At 35.5% G+C, this 21,191-nt stretch overlaps 1 protein-coding gene across 1 annotated transcript in view; it reads left to right on the top strand.

Annotated features, from left to right (window-relative positions):
* LOC141517869 (UPF0462 protein C4orf33 homolog) overlaps positions 1–21,191 on the top strand; it is a 65,491-nt gene that overhangs the window by 17,156 nt on the left and 27,144 nt on the right. Inside the window, exons 4-5 of the mRNA XM_074229296.1 lie at positions 10,591–10,651; positions 16,619–16,667. Of these exons, the coding sequence (XP_074085397.1) occupies positions 10,591–10,651; positions 16,619–16,667 (110 nt within the window). The remainder of the gene's footprint in view (positions 1–10,590; positions 10,652–16,618; positions 16,668–21,191) is intronic.

Below are 21,191 nucleotides of genomic sequence, written 5' to 3'. Positions count from 1 at the left end.
TTCAGTAGAGTTTATAGAGATGTTCATGTCTCCATTTGAAAGGCTTGATATCCCTTGAAACTCAGTGGTTCCCAATTAGAGGCCTTTCACAAGGTGGTTCCAATCTCCCTTTCCACTCTTATTTCACATAATGCTCTTTGATAGTGATTGGGAAGCATTGTTTACATAGTCTTTATTCCATCCTAAATGAATGACTACTCCAGACTATTGTGTCCACACAAGCTATTGTTTATGACTAGAAGTCTTTCCTATGCTTATTTTTAATGTTTCATATCCTCTTCTTTTAATGACCAATTCAGATGCCATCTTCTTCGTTATTTTCCTAGTTGGATATGATTCTTCAATTCCAAATTTTCCTAGCATAACCTTGTTTACACTTATCTATGCACAAGACGGGTTGCTATGGACAAAAATTCATGAATAGGTAGTCAGATTTTTGATAATGAACCTCTCTGTGATAGGCTAAGCCTAGGAAAGCAGATCCAACATTTAGTTGAAACCATTCTTGATGCCTTTTCAATGTCATATGACCTGTACTAGCATGGTTTGATTTTTCATTCATTATCAAACCTGTCACCAGTCTCCATTTTTTCTCATTTCATCTGTGATATACCCATTTCCTTAGTTACTTAGTCTGTCTTCCTTAATTTACGCATGCAAACAACTTCTAAGTATTTGAAACCAATTTATTTACCCCAATAAAAAAATTTATCCATGTACTGTTAACAAACTATTTTCTTAAACACATTTTTCATCATGTTTTTCAATTGCACTGGAAACCTTTCATGGCTTCCCATTGCTTATTGCATTAGATTCATATTACAGAAAGGAAGATCAGACAGTGAACTATGAAAGGAGGCTATGTGGTATATTGGAAAGGGTGTTGTTTTTAGAATAAAAACCTTGGATTCACATTTTACCCCTGAATCTTACTGCCTGTGTGACTGTGGGAAAGTCATTTGTCTGTATTGACTCTATGTTCTTCATCTGTAAAATGAGGGGATCCTCTGAGTTTCCTTCTGGCTTTAGACTGGTGATCCCTTCCAGCCCCTCTTGCTCTCTTTCTTCTTTTTTTTTCCCTATATGGACTTCTTCTCTATTTTATTCTAAGAGTAAAAAAAAAGAATGAGTTAAGCTCATCAGCTCCTATGGGATTAGTTATTATTTCAGATGATTTCCAGATCTATTTATCCAGCTCCCATTTCTTTCCTGAACTACAGTTACAAATCTCCTTTTACCTGTTAGACAAGAAATGAATGTCCCACAGGCATCTTAAATTCAACCTGTCCAAAACAGAATTTATTATCTTTTCCCTGAAACGACCCCCTCTTCCAAACTTTTCTATTACTATTAAGGGCACAATTGTTCTGAGACTCACAACTTTCTTGTCATCTTTGATTCCTCCTTCTCACTCACCTCACATAGTGAATCCTTTGCTAAATCTTCTCATTGCATAGCTTTTGTTCATTATCTTTTCGCTAGCCACATAGCCAGGCACTCATCACTTCTTATCTAGATTATTGCAAGAGGCTTCTAAATAGTTTTCCTTCCTCAAGTCTTCCTTCTCTAATCCATCCTCTCTATTCAGCTGCCAAAACAATTTTCCTAAATCGCAAGTCTGGTCATATCACCTTGCTCATGTATTTTAGTGACTCCTTTTTACCCTCAGCATCAAATAGGAGCATTCTGTTTGGCTTTTAAAATTCTTTATAATCTGTTCCCTTCTTACTTTCCAAACTTCTTTCCTATACTACTTTCCATGCTTATTCAGTGATATGAACTTACAATTATTTAAACACAGTATTCAATCTCCTGTCTCTGAGAGTTTGTTGATTGTTCTCCCATGCTTGTAATGTTTTGTACTCTGACCTTTCTTTGGCTGACTTCAAGACAGCTCAAATCCTACCTTTTGAAAGTCTTTTTCTGTTTTCTCTTTCAGATTACTTTCCATATGTATATATCTTATATTTATACAGTCATTATCATATCTCTCTTCCATTAGCATATATTCTCCTTGAAAGCATGGACTGTGATTTTTTTACCTTGTTTTTTGCATCCCCAGTAGGTACTTAATAAATTTCTTGGAATAGAGCAGGTATACAGAGAAGAAATCTGTTTGTAGGAACTGATTTATGAGATCTGAAAAAGAGGGCAAGATGCCAAAGGGATAGGTGAAAATTTGGATCCTATTAATACTGTAAAAGGTGGCTGAGAGAACATAAACAATTACTGAACTCTCTGCCTACTTTCCTTTCTCTAGCATTTTTAAAAGAATAATTTACACACAAATCAAAGCATCCTGAAGAGGATATTAGTTGAAAATGAGTAGGCTTTTGTCTACAGTTACTCATATCTTTATTTTCACACAATTGACTGAAAAAGGTAGAAGATACAAGATCCCACTGTGCATATTGTTTGTTGATTATTTTAAAGAAAGACATTTGCTTCATTGGAGCAAACTATGCCTTAAAGACTTTCTTTCAACAAAGTATCTCCATGCAAAGTGTCTTCTTCTCCTACTTTGAAATTATTTGAGATTTTATTTGAAAAATATAAAAAATGGAGATGATATTGCTTGATGATCCTCAGACCATTTAATAGCAGGCAATGTAAAAACAAAGGTACCCAGATTTCCAAAAAGTATTAATCAGAGATTTATTGACTAGGTATAGTGCTCCATACCTATAATCACTGCTATTGGAAAGGATCACTTAAGAGTCAAGTCGATTAGGAGTCTGAGAAAAATCCAGCACCAATATGGGGAGCATCTAGGAGTGGGAGTGGGGAAAGACAGTAGGATGCCTAAAGATGGGCAAAGCAGTCAAAGTCAGAGAGCTGTCTTGGAGCAGGTCAAAACTTCTGTTCTAATTATAAGTGGGATTAAACCTATGAATAAATATTGCACTTCTAGCCTCAGTAAGATGGAGAGATCAAGTTAAATAGAAAGAGAGGAAGAGGGGAAGAGAGAGAGAAAATGAAAGGAAGAGGGGGAGAAAGAGAAGGAGTAGTGACAGTGAGGTGGAGAAGAGAAGGGCTAGGGAGAGAGGGAAGAAGAGGGCCATGGAAAGAGAAGGAGGGAGAGGAATAGGGAGTGGAGATGAAGATGGATATTTAATTTTTTTTTTATTTTTGGAATGTTTTATTTCAGAATTCATTACATAAAGTAGAATTTTCATAATGTGAATTTTTAAAAAAATTTTTGGAGATAAAGATGAAAAGGGAGAGGAAGAGGGTGATGAAGTGGATGAGGGTGAAGGAAGAGAAGAGGAAAGATTCAGTGCTGAGTCCAAGTGTAAAAGGGTTGGGGGGGGAGAGTTAGGATGGTGAAGAAAATGCAGGGACTTATCTGAGCTCTCCTAAATCCTTCTCCAAACAACTGGAGTGGCAGAATTCACAAAAGGATGGGGTGAAACAATTTTGCAATCCAAGACAGCCGGGGTGGCTAGGTGGCGCAGTGGCTAGAGCACCAGCCCCGGAGTCAGGAGTACCTGAGTTCAAATCTGGCCTCAGACACTTAATAATTACCTAGCTGTGTGGCCTTGGGCAAGCCACTTAACCCTGTCTGCCTTGCAAAAAACCTGTAAAACCAAAACAAAACAAAAAAAAACAATCCAAGACAACCTAGAAGATTGGCAATAAAAAAAAAAGTTCTGTTGCACCAGAGTGGGACTGGAGCATAGTCCAGCACAAACCTTTTCACACCCAACCAATAGTGACTTCCAGAGCTCTCAGCTCACAGAAAATAATGGATTCAGATAACTGATCAGAAAGAAAGCACAGGGGTCCCTTTGCTGGAACTGGGGTACAGGACTGTCTTGCATTGCTCATCTGCAGATCAGATTTCATTATCAAGTAGCAGTCCTGAGGACTAGAGAATCACTAGCGCACCAGAGTTTGTGGTCACAGGGGAGCAATGATACTAGTCCCAGGGGTTTCTCATAGAGCAGATTAGAGACCAGAAGAGTATTTAAACACACCTCTCCTTAGATCATACCAACTTGCAAGAACTAAAAACTTATTGTACTCTAGCACTGGCTCTGAAGAAGATAACTGCACAAAAATCTTGAAGCTTGAGACAGTGCCCCCATCACCCGAGGAGCAGAGCTCAACTCTTATATAAACTTAAAAGTCAAGAAATAGTCTGGAAAAATGAGCAAATAACAACAAAAAGAGAACTTGACCATAGAAAATTATTATGGTGACAGGGAATATCAAAATACAAACTCAGAAAAAGCTACAAAGGCAAAACTATTATAGCCAAAGCCTTAAAGAAATATGCAAATTGGTCTCAGGTCCACAAATACTTTCTGGAAGAGTTTAAAAGTGATTTTTCAAAATTATATGAGAGGTAGAGGAAAAAACTGGAAAAAGAAATGAGTGATGGAAGTCATGAAAAAAGAGTAAACAGGTTGATAAGGGAAACACAAATTACTGAAGAAAGTAATTCCTTGAAAAACAATCAACTAAACAAAATAACTCCTTAAAAAAAAGCAAAATTTGCTACATGAATGAAGAGGTACAAAAATTACTGAAGAAAAGAACTTAAAAACAGAACCAGTTAAATGGAAAGGAAGTACAAAACTCAGTGAAGAAAATATTTCCATAAAGTAGAATCTAATGACTTTATGAGACATCAAGAAATAAGAAAACAAAATCAAAATATGAAATATTTCATTGGAGAAATAACTGATTAGGAAAATAGATCCAGGAGAGATAATTCTAAAAATTATTGGATTGCCTGAAAGCTATGATAAAAAAAAAAAGAGTCTAGACATGATCTTTCAAGAAATTAGCCAGGAAGAAACTGCCCTGATATTCTAGTACCAGTGGATAAGATAAAAACTGAAAGAATCCACCACCAACCTCTGAAAGAGATCCCAAAATGAAAACCCCCAGAAATATTATAGCCCAATCCCAGAGCTCTCAGTTCAAGGAGAAAAAATTATCTGTTGTGGAACCACAGTAGGAATAACACACAATTTAGTAGCCTCTATTTTAAAGAACAAAGGACTTGAGATATGATATTATGGAGGGCAAAGGAGCTAGTATTACTACCAGGAATCAGCTACTTAGTAAATTAAGCATATTTTTAGGAGAAAAATGGATATTCCATGAAATAGAGGTCTTTCAAGAATGTTTGATGAAAAGACCAAAAATGAATAGAAAATTTGATTCTCAAATACAAGATTCAAGAGAAGCATAGAAGGATAAATAGGAAAGAAATAGAAAAGAGAAAGTTAAACTGTTTTCATTTCTATGTGGAAAAATGATATGTGCAATTACTAAGAAAAAGGAAAAATAATATGTATAATTCCTAAGAACTCCTAAGGCAGTTAAAAGTAGTATATGTAGACAGAGGGACTAGGTGTGAGTTGAATATAATGGGATGATAACTAAAAAGTAAAATGCAATTAAGGGATAAGAAAGAGTAATGTGCTGAAAGAAGGGAGAGAAGCAGAATGAGTTAAATTATCGTATATAAAAGAGGCTCAAAAAAGTTTACAGTGGAGGGGCAGAGCCAAGATGGTGACAGAAGAACCTCTCTTAGGTGCCCTTGCCATAATATTTCAAAAATCATAAAATTATGACTCTAACTAAATTTTCAAGAGACAAAACCTACAGACGGATCCAGTGAGGCAATTCTCCATAACAAGGTAAACTGGAAAATAGTGGAAAGACTCTGCTCCATGGGGTTAGAGAGGGGTTAGAGGGGGTGGCCTGCCAGAGTGAAGGAACTTCAGTCTCCTGGAGGCAGCCCCAGGGTGCCTGGGAGCCATGGCTCAGGGTGGGGGGAGGAGCACCGGGCACAACTTGGAAGATCAGGAGGGTGACCTCTGCCAGAGCAAGCCCAGGAGGCCCAGCCCTCAAAAAACAGCAGTCCCTCCCCACCTCAGTCCTGTGGCAGAGTGGTGCACTTATAGTCGTTCACAGACCAGGGGGGGAGACAGCTTCACACACTGAGATCCTTGTCAGGGAATGTCCCAATAATACTCAAAAGATCAGAAAGTACCCGAAAACCAAGCACAGGCTGGGGAAATGAGTAAACAGAGAAAAAAGAGGAACACCATTGAGAAATACATTATCTATGATTCCAAGAAGGATCAAAATACTCAATCTGAATATGAGGAAGTACAAGCTTCTTCATCTAAAGACTCAAGAAAAATGGAAATTGGGCTTGGGCTATGACAGAGCTCAAAAAAGATTTTGAAAATCATGTAAGGGAGATAGAAGAAAAATTGGGAAAAGAAATGAGAGAGATGCAGGAAAAACATGAAAAAGAAGTCAGCAGCTTAGTCAAGGAGATCCAAAAAAATGCTGAAGAAAATAGTATGTTAAAAACCAGCATAGGTCAAATGGATAAAATAGTTCAAAAAGTTATTGAGGAGAAGAATGCTTTAAAAAGCAGAATTGGCTAGATGGAAAAAGAAATAAGAAAGCTCTCTGAGGAAAACAAATCCTTCTGACAAAGAATGGAACTGAGGCAGGCTGCTGATTTTACAAGAAATCAAGACACAATACTTCAAAACCAAAAGAATGAAAAATTAGAAGAAAATGTGAAACATCTCATTGAAAAAACAACTGATCTGGAAAAGAGATTCAGGAAAGATAATTTAAAAATTGTTGGGATACCAGAAAGTCATGATCAGGAAAAGAGCCTTGACAAATTTTTAAAAGAATTCCTACAGGAAAATTGCCCTGATATCCTAGAAGCAGAGGGCAAAAATAGAAATCAAGAGAACCCACCAATCTCTCCAAGAAAGAGATCCAAAAAAAAAACCAACCCCCAGGAATATTATAGCCAAGTTCCAGAACTCCCAAGTCAAAGAGAAAATGTTACAAGCAGCAAGGAGGATACAATTTAAATATTGTGGAGCTGCAGTCAGGATCACACAGGTCTTAGCAGTAACTACATTAAGGGCTTGTAGGACTTGGAATATAATATTCTAGAAGGCAAAAGAGCTCAGAGTGCAACCGAGAATCAACTACTTAACAAAACTGAACATCCTCTTCCAGGGGAAAAGATGGACTTTCAATGAACAGGGGAATTTCAATTGTTCCTGTTGAAACAACCAGAGCTGAAAAGAAGGTTTGATCTTCAAATACAGGACTCAGGTGAAGCATAGAGAGTGGAGGAGGAGGAGAAAATATGAGAGACTTAATGATGATGAACTGCATGTATTCCTGCATAGAAAAATGGTACTGATAATACTCATATGAAACTTCTCATTTAATAGAGCAGGTAGAAGGAACTTTTATAGATGAAGCACAAGAGAGAGATGAATTTGAAGATATACTGTATTGTAAAAATGAAGTCAATGGCTAAAAGGGAAATGTGATGAGAGTAAGAGAAAGGATAGGTGGAATAGGCTAAGATATTTCATATAATAAGATTTTTTTATTATTGCAATGAGCTATTGCAAAAATATGGAAGGGGGAAGGCGAGGGGGAATGAGGGAAACTTCACTCTCATCAGAGATGGCTTGGAGAGGAAACAGCATATATACTGATTGGGGTATAGATATCTAGAGTAAAAAGGAGAGAAGGGGGACAGGGGAAGGGGGGGATGTGAGTGATGGAGGAGAGGGAGGACCATGGGGGAGAGTGGTCAGATATAACACATTTTCTTTTTTACTTCTTGTAAGGGGCTGGGGTTGGATGGCTTGTCCAGGACCACAGGGCCGGGTGGACACTGGGCCTAAGGGGTGGTATGTGGGCTCCGGGCCTCTTGGCCCTAGGGCCAGTGATCAGTCTGTTGTGCCACTCAGCTACCCTACAGCACATTTAAGATGAGGGACAGAGTGAAAGGAGAGAGAAAATATAGTATATGGTAGTGAGGAGGTATGAATGGAGGGAATTGCCATCAGCAATGGCAATGGTGGAAAAATATGGAAGTAGCTTTTGTGATGGACTTATCATAAAGAATGTGATCCACCCATGACAGAGCTGGTGGTGTTGGAACACAGACTGAAGCACATTTTTATTTATTTATTTATTTTTCTCTTTCTTTTACTTTATTGCTCATGAGGTTCTATAATTTTGGGGGGATTGCAAAAAAAACTAAAAAAAAGCAAATAAACATTTTTAAGGGGCAGCTAGGTGGTGCAGTGGATAGAGCACCAGCCCTGGAGTCAGGAGTACCTGAGTTCAAATCTGACCTCAGACACTTAATAATGACCTAGCTGTGTGGCCTTGGGCAAGTCACTTAACCCCATTGCCTTGCAAAAAAAAAAGCAAATATAATTTTTGGGGGAGGGGATATTATGTTTACTCTAAAACAAGAATATTTCAGTAATGTATAAAAATCATTTGTACAAAAATAAAAAGATATATATATCTATAAAAGTTTACCTTCGAGAAAATGATGGGAGGTATATGAGAAGAGTTGTGTGTGTGTGTGTGTGTGTGTGTGTGTGTGTGTGTGTGTGTGTGTGTGAGAGAGAGAGAGAGAGAGAGAGAGAGAGAGAGAGAGTACCTTACTCTCATTGGAATTGACTGAAATAAAGGAATACTACACACACTCCTTTGGGTATAGAAATCTTTTTTAACCTATTAGAAAGTAGTAGGAGGAAGGGGATGAGGGGGGAATTATAGATATAAAGGCAGATTGGGAAAGTATAGCCAGAAGCAAAATACTTTTGAGGATGAACTGGGTGAAATGAGGCAATAACCTATATCAAATTGCTTACCATCTTGGGGAGGAAGAAGGGAGGAGAGGGATGGAGAGAATTTGAAACTCAGAAACTTTAAACAAATGTTAAAATTGTTTTTTCATAAATGGGGAAAAATAAAATATTAATTTTCTAAAAAAGTTTTGACTGTGGAGTTTATGAGGTCTTTTAGAAGTTCCTATTTTCATATGCTTGTTGCATAAAACTGGAAGACTAAAGAGTTTAACCAAATTATATACATCTATGTGCATATATATATATACATTATATTTATAATAGACAAGTATTCCAAATGGATAATAAATTGGACCTAGCATTAAACAGAAGATTGTAAAGCTTCTTTAATTATTCCAAATTTCTATCATTTTAAAACCAGTTTCCCCTGGTGGTGTTGTATGACTTGCTGGTCATGAACACTACAGTTTATGAAGAACTAAAATTTAGCATCATTCACAGGGTAATTGAAAGATTCATGGTGGTTGTAAGCAGGCTGTAATATAACAAACAAGGAACTATGATGGAAGGTGTATAGGACCTATTATGTGTCTACTTAGCAATGTGCTAAGAACTTAACAATTATTATCTCATTTGATCCTCACAATAACCCTGGGAGGTAGGCATTATTTTTATTCCCATTTTACAGTTGAGCAACTGAGGTAGTCAGCAAACGACTTGCTGAAGTTTGTCCTACTAGTATTTGAGATAGAATTTGAACTCAGATGTTCTTGACTTCAACTTCTGAACATACCCACTATTATCACCCAGTTGCTTTTATTTTAAAAAAATGTGTGGATACTAACATCAAAAAATGTAAACTTGAAAAAAAAAAGATGACCTGGTCATATTTGTCAGGATAAAACAAGTCAGGACCCCAGTACCTCAGGTATACTATTTCTGATTACATCATAGAAGGAAATAAAGTTTTGTATGAAGAACAGACACAGTTGGTTGTTATCTATATCATTAGAAGGAAATCACAAATTCCTTCATAGAACCATTTTAGTATTGAGGTAGTGATTTATTATCAGTTCTTTAATGGAAGGGACTATGATTTGTAGTTTACTAATACAAGTAGTATTAGTAGAATACTAATTATTCTATAATAATTGAAATAGGATAATGGAAAGTAGAATGGGAAAACAATGTGTCCCATTTAATAAATGCTCCTTAAATATTTTTTATAAAAAGACAAAAGCAAAATATTTCCTATCCCTGAGGAGCTTATATTCTATTAAAAGATAATACTATATAAATATAGCATATATACAAAGTAAAAGAGGTAGCTAGGTGGTACAGTGTGCTGGGCATGAAGTCAGGAACTTCCTGTGTTCAAATCTGGCCTCACACACTTATTAACTGGGCAAGTTCACCTAATCTGTTGCTTCAATTTCCCCTTCTATAAAATGAACTGGTGAAGGAACTGGCAAGCCAATCTAATATCTTTGTCAAGACAAACCCCAAAGTAGGTGTCACAAAGAGACATGCCTGAAAACAATTGAATAACAACAAAGTAAGTTATACGGAGTAATACCTGAGAGTATCAGAAAATGCCAATTGAACCATGAAAGGAACTGACCTGGAGATTCTTACTAGAATAAGCAAGGAAAGAGAATGGGAAAGGGGACAGCTATGAAAAGAAATAAAAGCAGGAGATAGAATGCCAAATTTGAGGTCCTGCAAGTAGGTCTGTTGAGGAGGAATATGGACCATATGAGGAGTTGTATGAGAAAATGTCTGATAAGGTAGACTTGGAGCCAGATTGTGGAAGACTTTAAATGTCACACATAGATTCTTTTATTTAATTATTAAACCATTAGGGAACCAGGAAAGCTTCTGGAGTAGAACAGGATTACATGCTTACTTTCTTGAGTCTAACAGGATTAAACTTCTTTCTAACATGATTACTGTTCTTTTCTTGCAGTTGTGGAAGCATTTTTTCTAAACAGCACAACCAAAGAATATTTGGAAGTAGAGCTTTGTCCGTAAGTTCCCTTTTTGCCATGTTTTCATTGTGCTTTGACTACTCTAGGTAAGCTTTGCAACTAGTTTTTAAAAATCATTAGTCTCCAAAAAATTCTCCTTATAAAACATTTGCATCAGTAATATGCTTTAGTAATTGTCACCTTAACACTCCAGTGAGGTGAGAGAATTAATGCATTTGCTTATAGTAAGATAGACTTGATGTCTTTGATTGGCATGAAAATTAGATAAATGGGTAAAAGAATGACCTTCTGAGTATACTGAATTTCTTTAGGGCTTAACCAAGGTGTAATTTCTATTAATTCTGAGTTAATTTCATAGACTCCTCCTACATTGGTCTCTAAGTACCCTTTATTTATGATGCCAAATCTATAGATGTGAGTACAGCTATCCCAATGACAAATTTGGTTAAAACTGAAATAAAGGGCTCCTGTTTTATGGGAAAGACTTTTATTTTTGGTTCAATTCCTAGCTCTGTGACCTTTGACAAATCACTTCCATATCTGGGTCTCATTTTCTTGATAGCATTGGACAAAATGACCTCCAAGTTTCCATAAAATTTTACAGAGGAAGCAGACAAATTTTGGGGGGCAAATTAATTCAGGTATGGAGTTTTCTTAATGAGTAGATCAGTTTTGATCTATAAACTTGTATTTCAAAGTGATTCTTGCAAGGAGAAAATCCTCATGATCCCCTGTCCATGGGCTGCAACTAGTAAGGTCCTTATATTGATTCATCTTGAGCTTGATCTTTAAAAGGCAAACACTATGGACTGTGCAATAAAATGCTGAACTAACTAGTAATAGACAGAATTATTTCAGGGAGATTTGAAATGTTAGTAAAATGGATATTTCTTTGAATGCTAATTTTAGATCATTCAGTATTATGCTATGACTTGAAATGGAAATCAAGCTGAGTATATCAGACATGAAAATTCCTTTTCTTCTGTAGTGTTAGCTCAGGCCCTGATCATTTCTTGAATAGATGATTGACAAGAACCTCCTGATTGATCTCACTGAGTCGTGTCTCCTTACTCTTGTACATCTTTTACCCTACTCTCAAAGTAATTTTCCTTAAGTGTAGGTCTGACCATTAGATTGTGACCTCCTTGAGAGCAGAGATCAAAGAGCCTCATACAAAGTAAGTGTTTTAATAAATGTTTATTGACTGATTGATTTTCTGACTTAATCAAATCTAGTGGTTTCCTATTGCCTCTAGGATAAACTATAGATTCCTCTATTTTTTAAAGTCCTACAAAACCTAAACTTCATCTATCTCTCTAGCTTCCTTGGATGTACCTTCCCCTCCCACACTTCACAATCCAGTCAAACTCACCTTTCCTCTCTTCTTCACTCACAACTTTCTACATCCTCTCTCTGCGCCTCTTTTACTAGATGGCCCACATATCTTCCTCCTCTCTTCTTTCTCAGAGTCCTTTTCTTTTGTTAAGAAATAACTTGAATACCATCTTCCACACAGTCTTTTCTGAAATTCCTTGTTCCTAGGGTCCAGCTTTTCAAAGTCACTGTGCCTTGATATAATATATATTCTATAATTATTTATTAAAGTACATATTGTGTCTACCAGTGGTATATCAGCAACTTGATGGGAGGGATTGTTTTTAATCTTGATTTTCAAATCACCAGTTCCTATCACAGTCCCAAATGGTAGGCATTTAATAATTGCTTATTGATTGAATGATTAATAGAGGATTTTAGTGAAATGGGTGTTTTTTGGATACCAGTTTTAGGTTGTTAAATGCAAAATTACTATTTCAAAGGACATTTTCCTAATTGCAAACAACCTGAGAAAGATTCAGTGATGAATTTTTTTTTTGAGGCACAAAATTATCTTCTTATACCTCCACCAGTCACTTGTGGATTTTTTCTTTCTTGTGCCTCTCTCATTTTTCTACTACTTTTAGAGTCCTCTAGATCTTTCTTAGAACTAACAATTTAGTTGGTGATAAATCATATTATTATAAATGCCTCTTCAACAAACATTCACTTTCAGTTCTGCAAACATTTAAATTTCTATTATGTACCACACAGTATCTTAGACACTGTGTAGATATAGTCTATTAGAGTAGAGGTAGTCCTTCTTGGAAGTAACCCCCAACTAGTCCTCCTTTCTGTTTTAAATCCTCACCTCTGGGTTCCTTGATTTCTTTTTCTTTACTGTCCATCAAGTGGGAAAAAATGGCAAAGGGAGGTACCATGAAATTTTCCACATCATCATCATTTCTATGATTATAAAAATAATTTCTCATTTAAAATATCTTCACAAATATCCAATGACATGATTCCTGGTATTTTACTGATGCAAATTTTTTTGGGGAAAAAGATGAAGTAAGTTAAACAATAAAGCTTTGTAAGCACTTTGTAGTTGACTCCAGGTACCCTCTAGGCTAGGGGAAGCAAAGAGCAATCAGATGATGTCAAAGCAGCTATTTTGGACATTAATGCTTAAACTAACTTTCATTTGCTAAGATAGTTGCTTTTAACAAATGTAGCCAGAAGCATTCTTCATTTATTTCCCAAATCTGTTTTGGATGCTAAATCCAAAACTGTAGAGTGATTGTGATGATGTAGATTTAGAGCTAGAAGAAAATTCAGGGCCCAGGGACCTCTTATTTTCCAGTTAAAGAAATCAAAGCCTAAGGAGGTTTAATGATTTGACTACAGTTATATGGGTGGTATGCAGAGGTGACTTTAAATCTTGGTCTTCTAACTCTAGAGGCAAAGTTCTTTTTAGAGTTTGTTGAAAAATGAATAAAAGTTTTTCTCATTTTGGTTCATAAAATATCATTGGACATTAGGAAGTTCTGGGACAAGGTGAAACTGAAAGCCTTTTTGTCTCCAACTATATTATTATTTATTATTGGAAGTTGATCATTATGATTGTGAATTATTTTTTATGTCTTCCAAATTCTTTTACTTTTACCTTTCTGATTCTTGGAAATCAACCTGACAAGTGAGGAAAATGGAAGAAAACTCTGTTTATTCCATTTTGGCACTGGTTAGAGGATAAAGAGGCTTAAACTTTATGTTAATGTGCCATGTTTTAATGATTTCTGAATTAAGGATTTTTTTTTTTATAAAAACAGAGAAATAAGAATTTGCTACATTGGCTTTATTAGACTTTGTACACCAGGTTTTTTTTTTAACTCCAAAGGTATACTTTACTCAAAAGACTCTACCACAGGGGCAGCTAGGTGGCATAGTGGATAAAGCACCGGCCTTGGAGTCAAGAGTACCTAGGTTTAATCCGGTCTCAGACACTTAATAATTACCTAGCTATGTGGCCTTGGGCAAACCACTTAACCCCATTTGCTTGCAAAAAAAACCCTAAAAAAAAGACTCTACCACATATACAGCAAACTTCAAAGTATATTTTGTTTAAAGGCAATGAATTTCCAAATACGAGTCATTGGAGCTTTTTGTAATATTAAGCAAATATCTGAAGTTTAATCTTATCTATGATGGCTATAGAGTTATTTTACAAAGATTATCTTTCCATATTAGAAAATCATCCTGTTCTTTTGGGAACTAGATAGATAGTATTTGATATGCCTCCTATTTCTTGGAATAGGCCATCTAGATGAGAGAAAACACAGAATCAGTCTTGTATAACAGAAATTCCTATAAATGCTAGCACCATTTTGCTCTTTATATGCATCAGTTACACACAATAATGAATGTTCCGTTGTGAATTCAATTTTTTAATCCATCTAATTGATTCAATTTTAGATTTAGTAATAAATGTGAGGAACTTTTCCTCTCATAAATAGAAATAAAAAATGTGTTAAATAATGACATCAATTACACATTTTACATTTACAAATATATATATTCTATCATGGAACTAAGTCCCTAGTGGAGGATCTTTGATAGATGTCTTCAAAGAATCATAGATTTAGAGCCAAAAGGGATTCAGAGGTTGTCTAGTACAACCCTTTCATATTTAAGATGAAGGAATTGAGCCCTAGAGAGATGTAGGGACTCACCCAAGGTCTCACAGATATTGGTAGGGTCAGTATTCAAACCATACATCCTCTTATTTCAAATCTGATGCTCTTTTCATTGTATCATGCTTTTTCACTTAGATTTCTACAGTCATATGGTTCATGGTATGAGAAATAGGAAAATAAACAACAAATAAATCAATTGAAGAAATCTAAAATCAAGGTCAGTGGGGGTGAAATGAGGGGTATCTAAGGTAGTTCAGTGGATAGAGTGCTGGGCCTGGAGCCAGGAAGACATGTCTTCCTGGGTTCAAATCTGGTCTCATATACTTGCTAGCTGTGTGGCCTTGGGGAAGTCACTTAACCCTGTTTGCTTGGATCTTCATCTGTAAATTGAGTTGGAGGAGGAAATGGCAAACCACTCCTCTAACTTTGCCAAGGAAATCTGAAATGGAGTCATAAAGAGTCAGATGCAACTGAAAAGACTGAGCATAGTACAACATAGGATAAAGTGAAACATAAGCATTTCAATACTATTGAGATATCTAATCTTATATTGCTGATATGACATTATAGGTGTCATTGACTGTTGAAAAAAATTAATGTTCATAACAGCTAGCATTTACATAGTGCCTTAAAGTTTGCATTTTATTTACATGATTTCATTCAAGTCTCACAACAACCCCATAGTATTATTTATATGGTATTATTATAGTATTATGAACTCTATTTTACAGATGAAGAAACTAAAATTCTGAGACATCACTTAGTAATGAGTAAATAGCTTAGTAAAAGTAAGGAACTTAGTTAAAAACCTTATTGATTAATTCAAGTTAAATGACTTACCCATAGTCAAAGAGCTAGTAAGTGTGAGAGGCAGGATTCAAATCCTACCTATATCATTTCATAAGTGAATTCATGCTCTGTTATGTGAATTTTTCCTCTAATTAAAAAAATCCAACAAAAATAACTTCATTTGGAGGAATGTAATGGCACATTCTGTGGCATGTTATTGCTGCTAAGATACCTATTTCTCCATTATTTTAATTGAGGATGTTTTATTATTGATTTTGCAAATAACTATAGGACAAGTTGGAAGAGCATACTTGATTCTGATATTGCCTTAAATGAACATATTCTGTTGTATAAATCAAGGAAATTGTGGGCTGGGTAAATGTCAATTCACTCATGTCTTCTGAGTACTCTGTAAGTAGACTTATTAGCATATTATGTACAGTGGGCTGAGCATTATTAAAACAAATCCAAACAGCTGGTCCTTAAATTAATTCTTCCTACATTATAATTAACTTCTGACAGAGCTGAAAAGTTTAAACGAAGTTTAGATTTATCTAAACTTTCCTTTAATTTGAGGCCTCTTAATTTGAGTTGATAGCCAGAACAGAGGCCAGTGGGAATAAGCAAGAACATTGCTTTAGATATATGTAAATAACTTTTCCATCTGTCTTCAACTATCAACAAAAACTAGGACTAATCAACAAGATAGTCTTTCCCAAATGAGCTACTGGCAAACCATGAATGATACTAGCTAAGAATTTCAATTCTATAAATCTTTAAAGGAATCTGTGTTACCCATCCCATTTATTTTTATTTTTAAATGCTTACTGATGTCCTGTTGTTTTTACCTCATCTTCTTTTTCAGCTATCCTTTGGCCCTCCACCCTTGTAACAAAGAAAAATTATTTAAGAAAACCAATTGACAGTGATTTTGTCCAATGATTTATGCTACATTCTGTTCCCTTTTATCCCCTACCTATTCAAGAAAAGCAGAGAGGTGCTCCTCCTCATCTCACTGAGGTTAAGACTGATCAATCTATTATACATCATTCCAAATATCCTATTTGACTAATATAATCCATAGTCAAAAATCAATAAACATTTATTATGTTCCAGACACTGTGCTAAGTTCTGGGGATACAAATATAAATAAAAAGGACAGTGCCACTCCCTATCATCTCATTCTGTTTTTCTCTTTTGGTTTACCTAGGCATGGACAACATCTAGTCCTCCTCCTCTCCAGTGGCAATGCTTTTGCAGTAAGTCCTTATTTGAAAAATATTAACCTATTAATGCTTTGATTTGACCCCTACTATATAAGAATATTTTACAATTACTATACTTTTCAAAGTTCAGCTTCATTTTTTTCAGATTTTAGAAACAATGTTTTATTTTTCTTCAAGAAAAATCTATGCATTTAAGTATTTTTCTCTTACTCTCATTGCCTTTTTTTGGTCAAAGAATACATAAAGATGAGTTTCTTCTTCCAAAGGTGAATTTGTCAGTCAGTGGCAAAGATAGCTATGCTGGTTGAAGGAATACATTTTGTACTTGATACATGAAAGATCAGACTCTCTAGAGAAAGCTATCTGAAAATGTTCTGAAAACCATGAATCAGGGATATTTCCATCAAAAAGCACAGGGTCTTTTAAAATACAAATTGATTCTCACTCAGTAAAAAGAAAATGGTACATTCTAATATTTTCCAATATGTTTAAAACTAATTTATTTTCCATTTAAACTAACTTCTAATTCTGTGTCACCCAGATTACCTTGAAGACATTTTTAACTCCTCTTTCTTCCTTATCTTTTTTTTCTTTTGGGTTTTTGCAAGGCAAACAGGGTTAAGTGGCTTGCCCAAGGCCACACAGCTAGGTAATTATTAAGTGTCCAAGACCAGATTTGAACCCAGGTACTCCTGACTCCAGCGCCAATGCTTTATCCACTGCACCACCTAACCACCCCTCTTATCTTTCAAATTCAATCAATCATCAAATCCTGTAGAATTTAGCTCTTTAGTATTTCTCAAATTTATATCCTCCTTCTATCACCATTACCTTGTAGTTCAGGCTAAAAAGCAACTGATAATATCTATGCTTGGGACAAGTGGCATAAAATATTCTCTCAATTCCCAAGGGCAAAAGATAATATAGCAGGAAAAACTAGGACTCTGAAAAGCCTTTAATGGGGGAGTCTTTGCTAGATGGTACCATGGATAGAAAGCCTAACCTGGAATCAGGAAGATTGATCTTCCTGAGTTCAAATCTGGTCTCAGATACTTACTAGCTGTGTGACCCTGAGCAAGTCACTTAACCCAGTTTGCCTTACCTGTAAAAATGAACTAGAGAAGGAAATGGCAAACCACTCAAGTATTTTTGCCAAGAAAACCCCAAATAAGGTTATGAAGAGTCAAACATAGCTGAACAACAACAACAACAACAACAGTTGCCTTTGGAAATGATAAGCCAATCGACCTGAAGTTTTATTAGCTCATTCCCATAACCTAAAATTCACTCCCTTTCTATTTCTATTTTCTGGTTTCCCTGACTTCTCATCTAAAATCTTTTTACTTTCTGTAAAAAAGAATTTCCTGATCCCTTTTAATGCTAGTGCCTTCCCTCTGTGATTATCTTCAATTTGTCCCATTCATATTTTGTTGGAATATTTATTGTTATTAGTTTATAAGTATGATATTTTCCTCATTAGACTGTGAACTTAAGAGCAGGGACTGTTTTTGCTTTTGTATCCCCAGCACTCAGAACAGTGACTTGGACTTGACCATTATTGTTTCTGTGACCTTGGACAAATTAACTACTGAGTGTACTAGGCAACTTTCTAAGACTCCTCAATATCAATGAAATTACAAGTCCAGTTCTTGTCCCCATCATGTAGGATGTGGATTAGAATGAGGAAGAGGCTAGAAACTGCTGGGGAAGAGAAGGTTAAAACATCCATGATTGGAATAAATGGTGTAAGATAGTCTCTGAATTCACACTACGAAATCAAAATCGGGCAAGATTATTATTCCTTTTGAGGACAGTCATAATATAGAGGCAGTGGGAATGTAAAAGGATGGATGATAGAAGTCAAAGTGAGAGGATTTGACCACTAGTTGATAGCAGTTGAACTAAAGATTCTGAGAAAAGGATTTTTGAAGCAAAAATAACTCTGGTAAGTGGAGAATAAGTGAATTCAGAATAAGAATGGAAGGGAAAGCTAGATTCATAAGTGATTGTTGTAAGTAATTCACAGGAGCCTTAAGCAAGTCTTTGGCAGACCTTTTCTGTGAAGTACTGGGGAAAGGAGAATGATAAAGTACATGACAGGAAGGCTATTGACTATTTTGTTTAAGGAGGTAGAAAATAGGGACTCTAAGAATCATGAGCTCTTAGCACTATTGAACTCAGCCTTTAAAGTATTCATAGGCACTTGATTGCAAGGTAGCTGGCAGGATGCTTCAGAGGACCCCAAACTAGGCAATCAAAAGGAGGAAAGATAGTAGACTATCAGTAACCTTAAGAGAAATAGTGAAATACATTAATGGGGCTAGATCTTTCATTGACTTACCTAACAAACCTGAACCAAGAGAAGTCTTGTGATACAATGGGGGAACTGCTTTAAATAATTACATTTGTCATTTAAATTTATGAAGGTATGAGGATAGCCAAATGTGACTAGGATCCTCAAAAGTGAATAGATAGGTATGAAAAAAAATGTACCTGATAAATAAGGCCAATTCACTGATTAAAAAAGGCAACTGATTTAAAAGTACAAGTGGCACCCGGAATGTGAACTTATTCATAACTAATATTTCAAAACTTCAGTAGATTTGTGATCTATGTGTGTATATATATATATATATATATATATATATATATATATATATATATTTATATTCAACAGTGAACCTCCTGCCCATTCAAGGTAACTCTTATCCATGTCCTACAATAATACATATTCCATCCATAGTAAGGGCTACTGGGGACTTTCCTTTATGTCTCAACATTATATGGAAGCCAGTTCCCATTTTCTTCTCCATTATCCATTAATTTTATATCTTTTGTGACTTTTTTCCTGTTTGTAATCAATCATTTGTGGTGTACTATAATTGATATGCAAATCTTGGATCTCTCTGTTGATTTTTAGGTGATCTAAAATCTTGATTTTAACAAAACCCCTTGTGTAGTAGGAGTTACATATATTTTTGACATCTTACAGATAGGAAAATTGAAGTTCAGAGAGAATGTGACTTGCATAATGACTCTTAGTAAATTTTGGAGGTTGGATTCTTTTTTTTTTGTTTGTTTCCTACTATTCATTCTGCCTTCTTTCTTTTTATTTATTTATTTAAGGCAATGGGATTAAGAGTGACTTGCCCAATGTCACACACCTAGGTGATTATTAAGTGTTTGAGGTCATATTTGAACTCAGGTTCTCCTGACTCCAGGGTTGGTGCTCTATCCATTGGGCCACCTAGCTGCCCCTCTGCCTTTCTTTTAAATTTTGAATGACATTGCAGATGACCTCATTAGATTATCACAGAAATCTTGTGAGATACTTTCTATAGGTAGTAATAATTTCCAGAGGCAGTTATTTTTGTTACTATTGTTGGTTATTGCTGTTCAGTTATGTTCAACTCTTCATGACCTCATTTTGGGTTTTCTTGGCAAAAAATTCTGGAGTGGTTTGCTATTTCTTTCTCTAGTTCATTTTATAGATAAGGCATTTTACAGAGGGGCTTAAAGAAATATAATGACTTGCCTGTGGTCATATAGCTAATAAATTTGAGAGTCAGGCTTTTCTGTGATATTTTCTTTCCAAAGATTTTAAAGTATTTTTCACTTGGTTATTATATTGGTTGCCATTTTCTTCAGAGGTAGCATGCTATAAAAAGGCAGGTTGGTAGAACAGATATGTTTTGGATCTGGAATTAATAAAACATATGTTAAAATCCTATTTTTGACAGTGAGTAGTGTGTAATCATGAGTAAATCATTTAAACTTTCTGAGTCTCAATTTTTATACCTGTAAAGTGAAGTTAATAATACTTGTATTACTTACTTCATTTCTCAAATGAAGGATAACTGTACATAAAATATGCAAAGTTTAAGTACTATGTAGATAGAAGTTATGATTAGTTCAAGCAGGAAAAAGGATAGCCTGTTCCACTTCTGTAATTTCTTATGGTCTAATAATATTCCATTACATTCCTATGCTACAACTTGTTCAACCAGTCTCTAATTGATAAACATCCTCTTTGTTTCCAGGTTTTTTTTTTTTTTTTTTGCAAAGCAATGGGGTTAAGTGACTTGCCCAAGACCACACAACTAGATAATTATTAAGCATCTGAGGCCAGATTTGAACTCAGGTACTCCTGACTCCAGGGCTGGTGCTCTATCCACTGTGCCACCTAGCCACCTCCTTGTTTCCAGTTTTTGTACAATAATTGAGCTGCTATAAACATTTTTATATCTTTTCCCCCTCTTTCTTTGACTTATTTGGGGGTTTAGATTTACTAGTGGTACTATTGTTTCAAGTGACTTTTTTTGGTTATTTTCTAAATTGCTTCCTAGAATGACTTCTCCAGGTCCTTTACACAAAAGCTATCTAGTCACATCTCCCTCACCTTGAGCCTGGCTTTATATTTTTCCCTATTATATTTTAATCTTAGTAAATTTGCTCAATGTGCCAGCCTGTCAATATCTTTTGGAGTTTTAATCTTCTCATCCAATGTATTAGTTTTCCCTTCAAGATTTGTGCCATTTGCACACTTGAAAAGCATGC

Source organism: Macrotis lagotis, chromosome 3, assembly GCF_037893015.1.
Source record: "Macrotis lagotis isolate mMagLag1 chromosome 3, bilby.v1.9.chrom.fasta, whole genome shotgun sequence".
Lineage (NCBI taxonomy): Eukaryota > Metazoa > Chordata > Mammalia > Peramelemorphia > Peramelidae > Macrotis > Macrotis lagotis.
Note: the sequence above shows the minus strand (reverse complement) of the source record. Positions and strands in the feature narration are given on the sequence as shown.